The 13,163-nt window shown below is 37.6% G+C and overlaps 1 protein-coding gene across 1 annotated transcript in view; it reads left to right on the forward strand.

Annotated features, from left to right (window-relative positions):
* ZBTB41 (zinc finger and BTB domain containing 41) overlaps positions 1–13,163 on the forward strand; it is a 39,437-nt gene that overhangs the window by 20,365 nt on the left and 5,909 nt on the right. The window contains exons 5-10 of the mRNA XM_010831102.1: positions 922–1,051; positions 4,383–4,478; positions 5,802–5,908; positions 7,371–7,476; positions 8,477–8,565; positions 12,791–13,160. Of these exons, the coding sequence (XP_010829404.1) occupies positions 922–1,051; positions 4,383–4,478; positions 5,802–5,908; positions 7,371–7,476; positions 8,477–8,565; positions 12,791–13,160 (898 nt within the window). The remainder of the gene's footprint in view (positions 1–921; positions 1,052–4,382; positions 4,479–5,801; positions 5,909–7,370; positions 7,477–8,476; positions 8,566–12,790; positions 13,161–13,163) is intronic.

Below are 13,163 nucleotides of genomic sequence, written 5' to 3' on the forward strand. Positions count from 1 at the left end.
AGTTGACTCATTGGAAAAGACTCTGATGCTGGGAGGGATTGGGGGCAGGAGGAGAAGGGGACGACAGAGGATGAGATGGCTGGATGGCATCACTGACTTGATGGATGTGAGTCTCAGTGAACTCTGGGAGTTGGTGATGGACAGGGAGGCCTGGCGTGCTGCGATTCATGGGATCGCAAAGAGTCGGACCCGACTGAGCGACTAATCTGATCTGATCTGATTTTCTATCTGGAGTTGGTTGGCACTGCAGATTCTTCAGGGTGGTGTTCAGTGGGCAGGGCATAGCAAGTACACCATACTTCTTTTTCGCGCATCCTTGGTCTACCTTTTGGTTTGCCCTTCAGTAGAATTCTGTCTTCTCTCCAGTCATTTGGTAAAACCATGGTGACATTTTGATTGCAGTTAAAGGTCAATATTACTGTAAGAAATTTGTGTTTAGTTTTTGTAAAACTAAACAGAAATGTGCCACAGTATTTTCAGTCTAGACAATATCATTACATTTTTTTGGTTATAAGGAGCAACAGTATATTTCCAAACCATGAGCTCTCTTAAGTCCTCTGTTTATCCTTTGAAAGTTTCTTATTACCTCTTTTCCCCCCGAACTTTGGTAGGTAGCATTTTTTACTTTGATCCAGTCTGATTTCAAGCTAGGAGTTGGCCATTTCAGTTTGTAAACCCATTGGTTTATTCAGCATTTATTATACCAGATGCCTGGTGCCATGCTCAGCTCTGGAGATCTAGAGGTGTACCCTGTCTTCTGGGACGAAACGGTCCCAGAAGGAAGGAGATAACTATAAATAGATAATTGGTTGTGTTACGAGATATGCACTAGTAGTGGGAGGTATGAATTTATAACATGTATTAAATTTAACCTAGTATCTGTTCATAAACTTTACATGCACACTAATTCTTCCTTTGTAGGTCCTTTCCCATGTGATATATGTGGTCGCCAGTTTAATGACACTGGAAATTTGAAACGCCATATAGAGTGTACTCATGGTGGAAAGAGAAAATGGACTTGCTTTATCTGTGGAAAATCAGTACGAGAAAGGTGAGGAATTATCTAAATACCCAGAAAAATCCTGATACTGTTATGTAGAAATAATCAATGAATATATTTTATAAGATTTAAGGTAAAATAAGATACTTGAATCATGCTTTAATTTGAAACTTAAGTATAAAAGAAATTACATAAATGTTATAGAAGGTGATACGAAGTCAGGATTTTCAAATTTAGATGGTGAACTTAACAGAGACATCATTTTGTCTCTTTCTGAAACCCCACTAAATATTCATTAAAGGTTGTTTGTTCATTCATTCATTTTGAAGACATAAGCTGCAAAGACAGCAAGACAGGAAAGCCACAAGAGCAGCCCAGGTTTGGAAGCTCAAAAGCAGTATCGGTGGGAACTGACCTAGCAGGTCTGAGGAGGACAGATCCCAGAGCAGTAATGGAGAAATAGAGAGCCTTGTCTCCTTGCAGAGTCCACAGAAGGTGCGGGAACTGGCGGGCCCAGATGCCTCTGGAACCAGAGTGAAGGGCAGGGGGAGTAAGGACTGCTCTGCAAGTGAAGTTAGAGCGTTGGGTTCTCTGTCGCCTGCCAGGCCTGCTGCTGGACAGCCACCCCCCGCAGTGGCAGATAGCTGCGTGGAGTCATACAGTCGGACACACAGCAGTGAGCCCCAGTTACGGTACAATGCAGTGCACTGCCTACGATGTGTGCTACACGGCAGTAAGACAAAGAAAGGGAGCACTTACCTGAATGGGTGTTTCTGAGAGAGGGACGAGCGGAGGGGACCCAGGATACCACGGGAAAGTGTTGTCAGTGACGGGAGCGTTCTCCGTCTCATCCCGCACATAGCACTCTTCTTTAAACAGTACGTGCATACTAGTACACATACTAATCATACACATATACTCTTATATGTAGAAGTATGTAGTTCTGCGCTTAGTATGTGGAAGTTCATTATTTTAAAACAATTGAAGTGACACTTTCCTAAAAGAACAAATGGGTACAGCGGCAGAAAAATCAGTATGCTACATTTATATGAAACTTGTATTTAGCCGATTAGCAAAATATAAATGATATCTTATACATTATAAATTATTGTTTCCCTTAAAGGTCTTTCTGTAAAAGTAAAAATCAAACAGACTGAAAAGGAAAACAACCTTTCCATCTTTTCACTTGTTAGGGTCTGGGAATAGTTTTCCTGGTGGTGTGGGCCTGGAAGAGGAGACCCCCTACTGGTGGAGATCTGCCTTTAGTTCACATTCACCTTCATGCCCGCTGGATGTGGGGCCGAAATAAAACCAGGTGGTGGTGACAGTCAGAAGCCCGCATGGTCAGATATACTGTGCTTTCCTTTCTTTCCCCTCAAAATAACTTTGTCTGCCCTTCCTCAGCCTTTATTTTATGTATGTGGGAAATCTCCGAATATTAGAACTGTAGGAGATGCCACAGTGGTTAGTGATCCATCCACGGTCGGTAGGGCTGGAGGATTTAGGACTAGCAACAATTAATATCCTTTACATGGTTTCCCTGTTTACCATTGCCATCTGGAAATTGCAAGTATCTGTGAAGTTTTCTTTGGCTTAAAACATTACTTTAATAAGTTGTGAGCACATATTGGAAAGGAATAGTACTGATAAACTGGATTTCTTATATATTATTAAACTCTATCCACTAAAATTTACATCAGTTTTACTGATTTGTCACTAAAATTCAGTACTGACAATTGAGTATTTTTCATTTGTATGTCTTGGAAGTTTCAGTTCAGTTCAGTCGCTCAGTTGTGTCCAACTCTTTGTGACCCCATGAACTGCAGCACGCCAGGCCTCTCTGTCCATCACCAACTCCCAGAGTCCACCCATATCGAGTCGGTGATGCCATCCAACCATCTCATGCTCTGTCATCCCTTTCTCCTCCTGCCCTCAATCTTTGCCAGCATCAGGGTCTTTTCAAATGAGTCAGCTCTTCGCATCAGGTGGCCAAAGTATTGGAGTTTCAGCTTCAACATCAGTCCTTCCAAAGAACACCCAGGACTGATTTCCTTTAGAATGGACTGGTTGGATCTCCTTGCAGTCCAAGGGACTCTCAAGAGTCTTCTCCAACACCACAGTTCAAAAGCATCAATTCTTTGTTCAGCGCTCAGCTTTCTTTATAGTCCAACTCTCCATCCATACATGACCACTGGAAAAACCATAGCTTTGACTAGACGGACCTTTCTTATTAAAGTAATGTCTCTGCTTTTTAATATGTTATCTAGGTTGGTCATAACTTTCCTTCCAAGGAGTAAGCGTCTTTTAATTTCATGGCTGCAATCACCATTACAGTGATTTTGGAGCCCAGAAAAATAAAGTCAGCCACTGTTTCCACTGTTTCCCCATTTGCCAGGAAGTGATGGGACCAGATGCCTTGATCTTAGTTTTCTGAATATTGAGCTTTAAGCCAGCTTTTTCACTCTCCTCTTTTACTTTCATCAAGAGGCTCTTTAGTTCTTCTTCACTTTCTGCCATAAGGGTGGTGTCATCTGCATATCTGAGGTTACTGACATTTCTCCCGGCAATCTTGATTCCAGTTTGTGCTTCCTCCAGCCCAGCGTTTCTCATGATGTACTCTGCATATAAGTTAAATAAGCAGGGTGACAATATACAGCCTTGACGTACTCCTTTTCCTATTTGGAACCAGTCTGTTGTTCCATGTCCAGTTCTAACTGTTGCTTCCTGACTTGCATATAGGTTTCTCAAGAGGCAGATCAAGTGGTCTGGTATTCCCATCTCTTTCAGAATTTTCCACAGTTTATTGTGATCCACACAGTCAAAGACTTTGGCATAGTCAGTAAAACAGAAATAGATGTTTTCTGGAACTCTGTTGCTTTTTCCATGATCCAGCAGATGTTGGCAATTTGATCTTTGGTTCCTCTGCCTTTTCTAAAACCAGCTTGAACATCAGGAAGTTCATGGTTCACATATTGCTGAAGCCTGGCTTGGAGAATGTTGAGCGTTACTTTACTAGCGTGTGAGATGAGTGCAATTGTGCGGTAGTATGAGCATTCTTTGGCATTGCCTTTCTTTGGGATTGGAATGAAAACTGACCTTTTCCAGTCCTAGCAAACCACTAGCAAAGGAGGCTAGAGCTAAATTATTTGCTTTTTTAAAGAAAAGAGACATAATAAACATACTGGTACAACTAATCCAATAGGAAGCAGAAATGTTGTAGGAGAAGGGGAACAGTTGACATTATGTTAGCTTGAACAACTTTCTAGTAAGCTTTCTAGAAATCTGTGTTTATGTATTAAATATGTGTTTCTGTATTAGGTTGGCATTAAAAAATCTGTAGCTATATATATATGTGTGTATACTTTTTTTTTTTTTAATACAGAACTACTTTGAAAGAACATTTGAGAATCCATAGTGGAGAAAAGCCTCATCTCTGTAGTATCTGTGGACAAAGTTTTCGTCATGGAAGCTCATACAGGTAGGTCAGGCCATTTTCCCCTATAGTAAGAAAGATAAAATTCTACCTCCATTTTATACTCTTTTCTTAACATTGTGTTAGTTGTTTGATGAATTAAAACATGTCTTAACATTTGTGATCAAGCAAAGCTGTGCAGAAAAGTTTATAGACTTTTGCCTCTTCTTTATGCCTTTTAATATTTTCTTCATTTTGTAGTATAAAATATGTTAATATCACTAAGAGTAATGCTTTACCCAGTCGTTTTTATTTAAATATTTCATTACTTTTCTTTGAATCAAAATTCATGAAAACTCTGGTGTTCTAAAGTTGGTGTATTTTTCAGTCCTAATTGTCAAAGAATGTTTTTGTTACAAAAATATGACAAAATTGAAAACTCGAGGATTGTCAATTTTAGAAAGTTTTCTGAAAATAAGTTGTAACTTAAGTGATTATTTTTACAGCTGAATGCTGACCACCATTGCAATTTATGAAAAGTTGTTTTTAAATGAATAAATAATAGATGACTACTTATTGTGAAATATGTATACAATTTTAAATCTTATCAGTGTTCTCAGGATTTTAGTTTTTACACTGTTATTTCCTGTTTTTAAGTTTAAACAGAATGCTGATTTTACTGATTTTAGTCATAGCAGAATCAACACCTGTTTTGACAACTTGAATGGAAAGGCTGTTTATTTCACTAGGATGTATACAGATGGAATATTGTGGGGATAAAAATAACTCAAGTTAAATGAATTCTCATAATCTGTTATTTATGATAGCCTTTTATAATCTGTTTCTAGGTGATTGTAAAATGAGCCACACTTTATTTGGTTGGTGTGAAGGAAAGGAGTGAAGTGTGACTGTCAGAAAGCTGATTCCTTATCGGCTTTGCTAAGTTCTCAGTTGCCAGTGTGTAAGCGGTGTCAGTTGTCCAGAACAGGACTGATTCTCAGTGATTTGCTCTCATCACACATCTGTCGCTTGTGCACTTACCTCGTTTGTCGATTCTGATTCTGTCCCATTCAGTCCTGCAACACCGGCTGACACCCCTAGACGTCCGGTAGGTTCCCAGAAGCAGGTTAGGAGCCTCATGTCAGGAAGGAATGTCATCCAGAGGTAGTGGAGTCTGTGCAGATGTCGAAGTGCTGCCCAAAAACAGCTGAGTGGGACCCTGGAGTCAGGTGTGAAGCGGGAGGCCCCTAGAAGTCAGAAATGGAGCAAATAATGATGGGTGAGCGTGGTTGAGTAGCAGCCCAGTTCGCATTATTGAAAGTTTAATCGAGTTTTTCTCTTTCCTTGTCACCGGTGTCAGTGGGCTTCATTTATTTTTTTTCTTTGTAGACTTCACTTACGAGTGCATCATGATGATAAAAGATACGAGTGTGATGAATGTGGGAAAACGTTCATTCGTCATGATCACCTTACGAAGCACAAGAAGATACACTCAGGTGAGGCGCACTTTGTAACGATTTTCCAGAGCACCTGAAAAACCACACCATGGCTGTGCTGGCTGTAATTTAAATAGCTTGGTATATTTGGTCACCTCTTTGTAAACAATGCTGATTATAAAAGCTTTTTTAAAAAGCATCTTTTTAAGCTTTTTTAAGCATTTCTTTTAAAAAGAGACATAATTTTGTGACATGTTTTTTTGGTCTCTGTAATTTTAATCATTTGGTTACCCTTTATGATCACAAACTGACTTTTAAAATTTGTTTCAATCAGATTCTCAAAATTTGCATTTTGTATATAATGTGGATATGTGAAGTTATTACCATTGGCACTTTTTTGAATCAAGAAGTCAAGATTATATTTCTCATTTTAATTGGATTTGAAAGAAGCTAGCAAAACTTAGATCCCTCAAGAGGATCATTGTAATTGGGGTGTTAAAGTTTATGTACCAGTGAATTTTTGAAACCGTATCTTTGGAAGAGCACCTTAATAATCCTGATCAATTTCAGATCTTTATTCTGTATTTATAATTTTTATACTCTGGGGATTTCTTTCATATTTTCCTCTCAGATTGATGTTCAGGAAGTGCTAAGAGAGCCACCTTTATGAGCACAATGATGGGAAAGAGCCATCTCTCTCTGAGCCCAGTAGAACAGGTGATTATTATTATTATTTTAACCATAATTTAAATGGACAGTGTGCAGCAGATGTAACAATTTCTTTAATGATCCCCGTGAGGCAGGCTGCAGTTGTTATCATCACTGTTAATAGTGCTAAAGTTCTGATGACTTTGGCATTGTGCATTTCCATTTTCAGGAGGAGAATTGTAAATTTCTGATTCTAGAAGTCACATGGTTTAATTGCACACGGGTAATGAGACTGATTTTTAAAGAGCAAGCCTTTGTAACTGAATATGAGAGTAGAGGTGACAAATTGAACTCTTCTAGAACTTTCCTTTATATTTGTATTTTGGCTCATTGCAAATGTAAGAAATCCCCACAGATGAAAAATCTTTAAAAGTAAAGTGTAAAGATCTGAAAATGTTCAGGTCCTTTTTTATAAACAATAAGACAGCCTCATCTTGATTCATTGTATATTCATTTGAGGTGTTTGATATCCAGACTTATATATTCCTTAAAAAAAAAAAAAAAATCCTGAGTTGTGAAGTCCTTTCATTATCTCACCCTGTTACACTGAAAGTCAAGATTTGAAGTCTGCAGCAAAAGGCTACCGATTCCTTCTCCAACTGGGGAGGAGGATTCACATTCCTAAAAATAAGTACAGAGTCACTGAAGAAACATAAATTTGAGTATTAATATAAGGCAAAGAGCCCGGATAAAGGGTGGCTTTACTTTTCTGGTATCTGTTTTCTACCATGGTGTGTTAACTGCTGGATAATTTGTTTCTGGGGATAAAAAAGATTGACATGCATATTATAACAAAAATATTTGGATCTTTAAGGTGAGAAGGCTCATCAGTGTGAAGAATGTGGAAAATGCTTTGGCCGTAGGGATCATCTCACTGTTCATTATAAAAGTGTACACCTTGGAGAGAAGGTGTGGCAAAAGTAAGTTTCAGGCAAAGTTTCTCATCATCATCACCTTGGATAAAGCTAGGTTGGAGAAAAGTTGTCTCATAGTTTATTTTATTTAATTGAGGATGGGTTAATCAGTGACCTTTTCTCCAGCTTATCTAGCTTCTCTGCAGATGTAAAGGAATTGAATGTAGCATAATTTTTCATACTTATTTTCAGTTGATTCAAACACTGGGAGATGGTAGACATTGAAGTGAGTGACTAATATAAAATTGTGGCCTTCTTTGGGGATTTCATTTATATTTGGTTGCGGTAGCTCTTGGAGAGCTGAATATAAATGAACATACTGCCTACATTTTGTACTTAATATGACAACAATTATTGGAAAATGTTGTCAGAATTTAGATCCCTTTAATGACACTGATAAATGGTACTTTAATGGAAGGAGGTATGTACTGTCTTTGAATATCAACTTTTTAATACAATTTAGATATCCAGGCTTAATAACTTGGATTGTGTGAGTATGAGATGTTCTAAGAATTCATGTTCTTGGAGTAGGTATTTGGATCAAATGGTCTAAGATATCGGGAAACTTAGTGTAATGCTGACCTAGATAATCATGGAACCAGAATTTGTCTCTTACACGTTCTGCAAGGGCTGCTAGGAGTGGGTCTAGAGTGGAGCCTTGTGATCATTCCACGGTGCGCTTTTGTGGTCAGCCCCCACTTACCCATCTCATTGATTTTTTTTGGTCCCTATAATTTTTCCTTCTCATTTTTAAGTAGAAAATAATATATAAAATTCTGATGATTTAAAGCTTAAAATAAAGTAGTTTAAAGTTGAAAATCTAAAGACATCTTTTTATAGATTTATTTGTTGAGTATAAATGGAGGAGGAAAAACCAGGGTTAAGGCTGATGTTTAAAAAGTATCTCCATGTTCATTTTATTCTCTGCTTTAATAATGAGACAGTTATGTATGAAGTTATAACTTATTTTCACTATTAAAACACTGAAATATTTTTATTTTCTTAGATATAAAGCAACCTTTCATCAATGTGATGTTTGTAAGAAAATTTTTAAAGGCAAATCAAGTCTGGAAATGCATTTTCGGACACATTCAGGTAAAACCTGATGGGTATTTTATATATATATATTTATATATTTGTTTATATATTATATATATATGTATATAGTCTAATTATTCAGAAGTGATAAATGGATGTTTATACTTTGTTGTTCTTGGTGAAATTGGTTTTTTTCCTGCCAGTAAAATTTTTACTTATTAAAATTGGTGTCATGAATGGACATTAGTCTGATCATTCTGTTCCATATTATGTAAGCTTTAATACTTTTGAATATCATTTTGTAGAATTTGGGGAAATTTTTTTCCATAGAGAATTTATTTAACTTTCAGTTCTCATTTTCTCCTTTCCTGGTTGTTTATGGTTCCTCTATATCTGCATGGCTCTATGAAGACATTTTATTTCCTTATCTTTTAAAAGAGTAATTCAGATACGACCTTGCTGTTGCTTATCAAGTCAACCATTGTATGGTTTTCCTTTTTACATATTCAGTTGTGATGTATAGGTAGTTATAGTAGAATGATTCACTTCAGCTGCTTTCTAGGACTTGAAAGTGAAAGTCATTCAGTCGTGTCCAACTCTTTGCAGCCCCATGAACTATACAGTCCATGGAATTCTCCAGGCCAGAATACTGGAGTGGGTAGCCTTTCCCTTCTCCAGGAGATCTTCCTGACCCAGAAATCGAACTGGGGTCTCTTGCAATGCAGGCGGATTCTTTACCAACTGAGCTATCAGGGAAGCCCTTTCTAGGACTTATCATTTTCTAAATCTTTCCTTTTTTTCCTTTGGCAATTCTACCATATTTTGAAACATAGATTGTTGGATTTTTTTCCTATATGTTGTCATAGTTCTTGTTTTACTTCTCATGTAAATTAATAATTTTTAAAGCTTTCTTTCCTTCTTTTTGGGCTTCCCACGTAGTCTGTACAGCATCTGCCTGCAATATGGGAGACCTGGGTTCTATTCCTGGGTCGGGAAGATTCCCTGGAGAAGGAAATGGCAACCCACTCTAGTATTCTTGCCTGGAGAATCCCATGGACAGAGGAGCCTAGTGGGCTACAGTTCATGGAATCGGAAGAGTTGGACACGACATAGTGCTATCTTTCTTTTCCTTCTTTTTAAGAAAGAAAGCTATTAATACATTTATGGCTGTTTGCTTTATATTTAGTTTGGAATTTGTCAAGCTGCCATTCTGGAAGGGAAATTAATTTATTTTATATTTCTCATATTTAATGAGAATTGGAAATAACTGAATTTGGGCAATTTCAATAGTATAAAATTATAGTAAAAAATCTATTACTGGGACTTCTCTAGTGGTCTGGTGGTTAAGTGGTCCCAAACTGGGTCCTGCATGCCACAACTAGGAGCCCCCATGCTGCAGCTAAGACTTGGCACGGCCAAATATTTTTTAAAAATTAAAATAGAAAAAGGAATTTGTTACTGGTACAGTAACTGTGTTAAACATAAAAACGCATCTCCCTGAAAATGAAAAAGTCCTAATTTGGGAGTTACATAAATAGGAGTAAGAAATGAGGAAACTATATTAATACTATTCTCAATGCTAGTTAAGAATAAACTCATGATTTGAAGGAGATAGTTAAAAGTTAATTTGAAACCATTGATGATTTAAGAACTGTAAAACTATAGGAATTACCTAGAGGAGAAAGTTATTAAGGGCTGTCTTTATAACTGCATTAAGTTTTTTTTAAACATTGATTTGTAGTAATTAATTGATAACCAGTGATTTTGGAATTCTCATCTCTGGATATGTCACAGTTAGTTAGAATTAGGGACAAGTCCCTCTGTCCATGGAAAACTGGGGAAATGAGCTCTCTTACAGATTAAGACAACACTTAATGGCAGTTACAAAATGAGATAGAGGGATCATTTGAAGCAGAGGTCAACTACTTTTTTGGTAGAGGACTGCAGAGTAAACGTTGGAGAAGGCAATGGCAAGCCACTCCAGTACTCTTGCCTGGAAAATCCCATGGATGGAGGAGCTTGGTAGGCTGCAGTCCATGGGGTCGCACAGAGTCGGACACGACTGAAGCGACCTAGCAGCAGCCTAGCAGATAATAAACATTAAAGGTTTTGTGGCCCCAGCAGTCCAGACCACAAGCACTCAACTCTCTGTGGTAACATGAAAGCAGCCATAGACAAGGTATAAATAAAAAGAACGTGACCACATTCCAAGAAAATATTATTTACCAAAACTGTCATTGTGCTGTTTGTCCCATCTGTTACTTAATGCGTTTTTCCCTTGTCTTCACTTCCTTGTAATTGTGAAGTCTTTTTATTACCCATTTTCCCCTTGGTTTACTTGTTAATTGCATATTCTTTCAGTTTTCTTTTAGCAGTCACCCTGTAGATCACAATGTGTTTTCTTAAATGATTAGACTCTATCTCACGTTAGCTCATCATCCCTTTTCAGACAATTCAGAGACCTTACGACACCTCGTCTGTCACCCTTTATGCATTGTGTGTGTTTTAATTTTACATATACTTTAAGTGACATAAGACCTTATTATTTTGTTATTTTGCTTTAAATAACTTGTATTATTCATTTTTACTCTTCACTCCTTCCTGCATTACCATTCTTTGACCTGGAATCATATTCTTTCTGCATGAAGAATTCCCTTTTGTGCATATCTGCTGGCACCAAATTCTCTTAGGTTTTGATTGTCTGAAAATGTTTTTATTTTACTTTATAGAGGACATTTGGCTGACTATAGAATTTATGTTAGTGGTTATTTTTCTTTCAGTATTTTAGATGTCATTTTTTCCTCTTTGACCTTCTTCAGTTTTTGGTGAAAAATATACTGTCAGTCTTATTGTTGCTCATTTAAAAGGCATTTCTTTTTAATTGCCTGCTAAGATTTTTCTTTTATTTTTGATAGTTTTTTATAGTGTGCCCAGATATGCTTTTTTTTTTTTCTCTTTTGTATTAATATTTTTTTATATATATAGAACTTATTGCATCTATGACTTGATGCCTTTCATTTAGTAAGATTGTCAGCCATTTTTTCTTTCCAATTCTGCTTCTGACCTATACTCTGTTTTCTTTCTGGGACTCCGGTTATATGTATATTAGACTGTCCACTTTGTCTTATGTATCTCTCTCATGTAAGTGGCTTCCAGTACAAGCTTATGATGTGACAGCTTTATAAGGTGAGAAGAATGACCCAAGCTAAAAATGTCAATGTTAGTAGGGCTCCATTTCTTTCTGGAGTTGCTAGGGAAGAGTCTGTTCCCACTCGGTTGGATTATTTATTGACTTTCAGGAGTAGGACTGAGGTTCTAGTTTTGTAGCTAGTCGTAAGCTGAGATCTTCTCGGGTTCCAGAGGCTGCCAAATTTCCTGAGTCCTAGCCTCCTCCTTCCGTTTTCAGAACCAACAGTGTGGGTTTGAGTCCTCTTGTCACAGCTGTCCTACCCCTTCATCTTCAGTTATCACTGCTTTTAAAAATCTATGTGATTTTGGGTCTACCTGGTTAATCTCCCCACTTCAGTGTCTTTAAGCTTAATCATATCTTCAAAGTCCCTCTCTCCATGTAAGGTAACAAAATCAGTCCTTTCGGGGATTAACCAACCACCCTGGCTACTTTAAGAATTTATACCATTAACAGGAAGAAACAAAAACTACAGTGTGAGAACCTGACTCAGGCACAGCCAAAAACTGGCTTCCTTATTCTTGGTCCTGATCAACTCTCCTTATTTTAATCTCAGGCTATAGACACCAGTATTACTACTTCTTATTCCAATCCAAAGCCCCAGGTTAGTCAGAGTTGCTGTTTTAGTTTTTAATCCTTCTTGATAGGAAGAAATCAAATGTTCTAGTTTTACAGCTTCTTTAGGGGCTATAGTGAGAGCAAGCCGTAGTAACAATAGCGTGAGTTTATAAGGTACTCACCATGTGCCAGGATAATGCTGAGCACTACTATTTACTTTTCTCATTCAGTCCTTTCACCAGTCTGTGAGGCAGGTACTATTAACAGGTGAGGAAATTGTGCTTAGAAGTTGGGGGGTTTGTTCCAGGTTTGCCTGGTAAGTGGTACAGCTAGAATTCAAACCCAGATCTTTCTGATGTTTGAGTTCATTCTCTTTTTTTCTTTACCAGTTACTATACTGCCTCCACTTTATGATAGCATATATTAATTGCTTTTATTAAGTTCTTGTAAGTATTCACATGGAAAATTTACTGCTTAATTAATATTATTGTCTTAACTGAATGTATTTTACGGTTAATTTCATTTATGTTCAAACAGGTGAAAAACCATACAAGTGTCAAATTTGCAATCAATCTTTTAGAATTAAGAAAACTTTAACAAAACACCTGGTCATTCATTCTGATGCCCGGCCTTTCAACTGTCAGCACTGTAATGCGACATTTAAACGGAAGGACAAGCTGAAATACCACATTGACCACGTTCACGGCATAAAGTCTCCCGATGACCCTCTCAGTGCTTCTGAGGAAAAACTCGTGTCCTTGCCGGTAGAGTACTCATCTGACGATAAAATCTTTCAAACAGAAACAAAACAATACATGGAGCAGCCCAAAGTCTACCAGTCGGAAGCCAAGACCATGCTACAGAACGTGTCTGCCGAAGTGTGTGTCCCCGTGACGCTGGTCCCGGTGCA

This window comes from Bison bison, unplaced genomic scaffold, assembly GCF_000754665.1.
Source record: "Bison bison bison isolate TAMUID 2011002044 unplaced genomic scaffold, Bison_UMD1.0 scf7180017864524, whole genome shotgun sequence".
In the NCBI taxonomy this organism is placed as follows: Eukaryota; Metazoa; Chordata; class Mammalia; order Artiodactyla; family Bovidae; genus Bison; species Bison bison.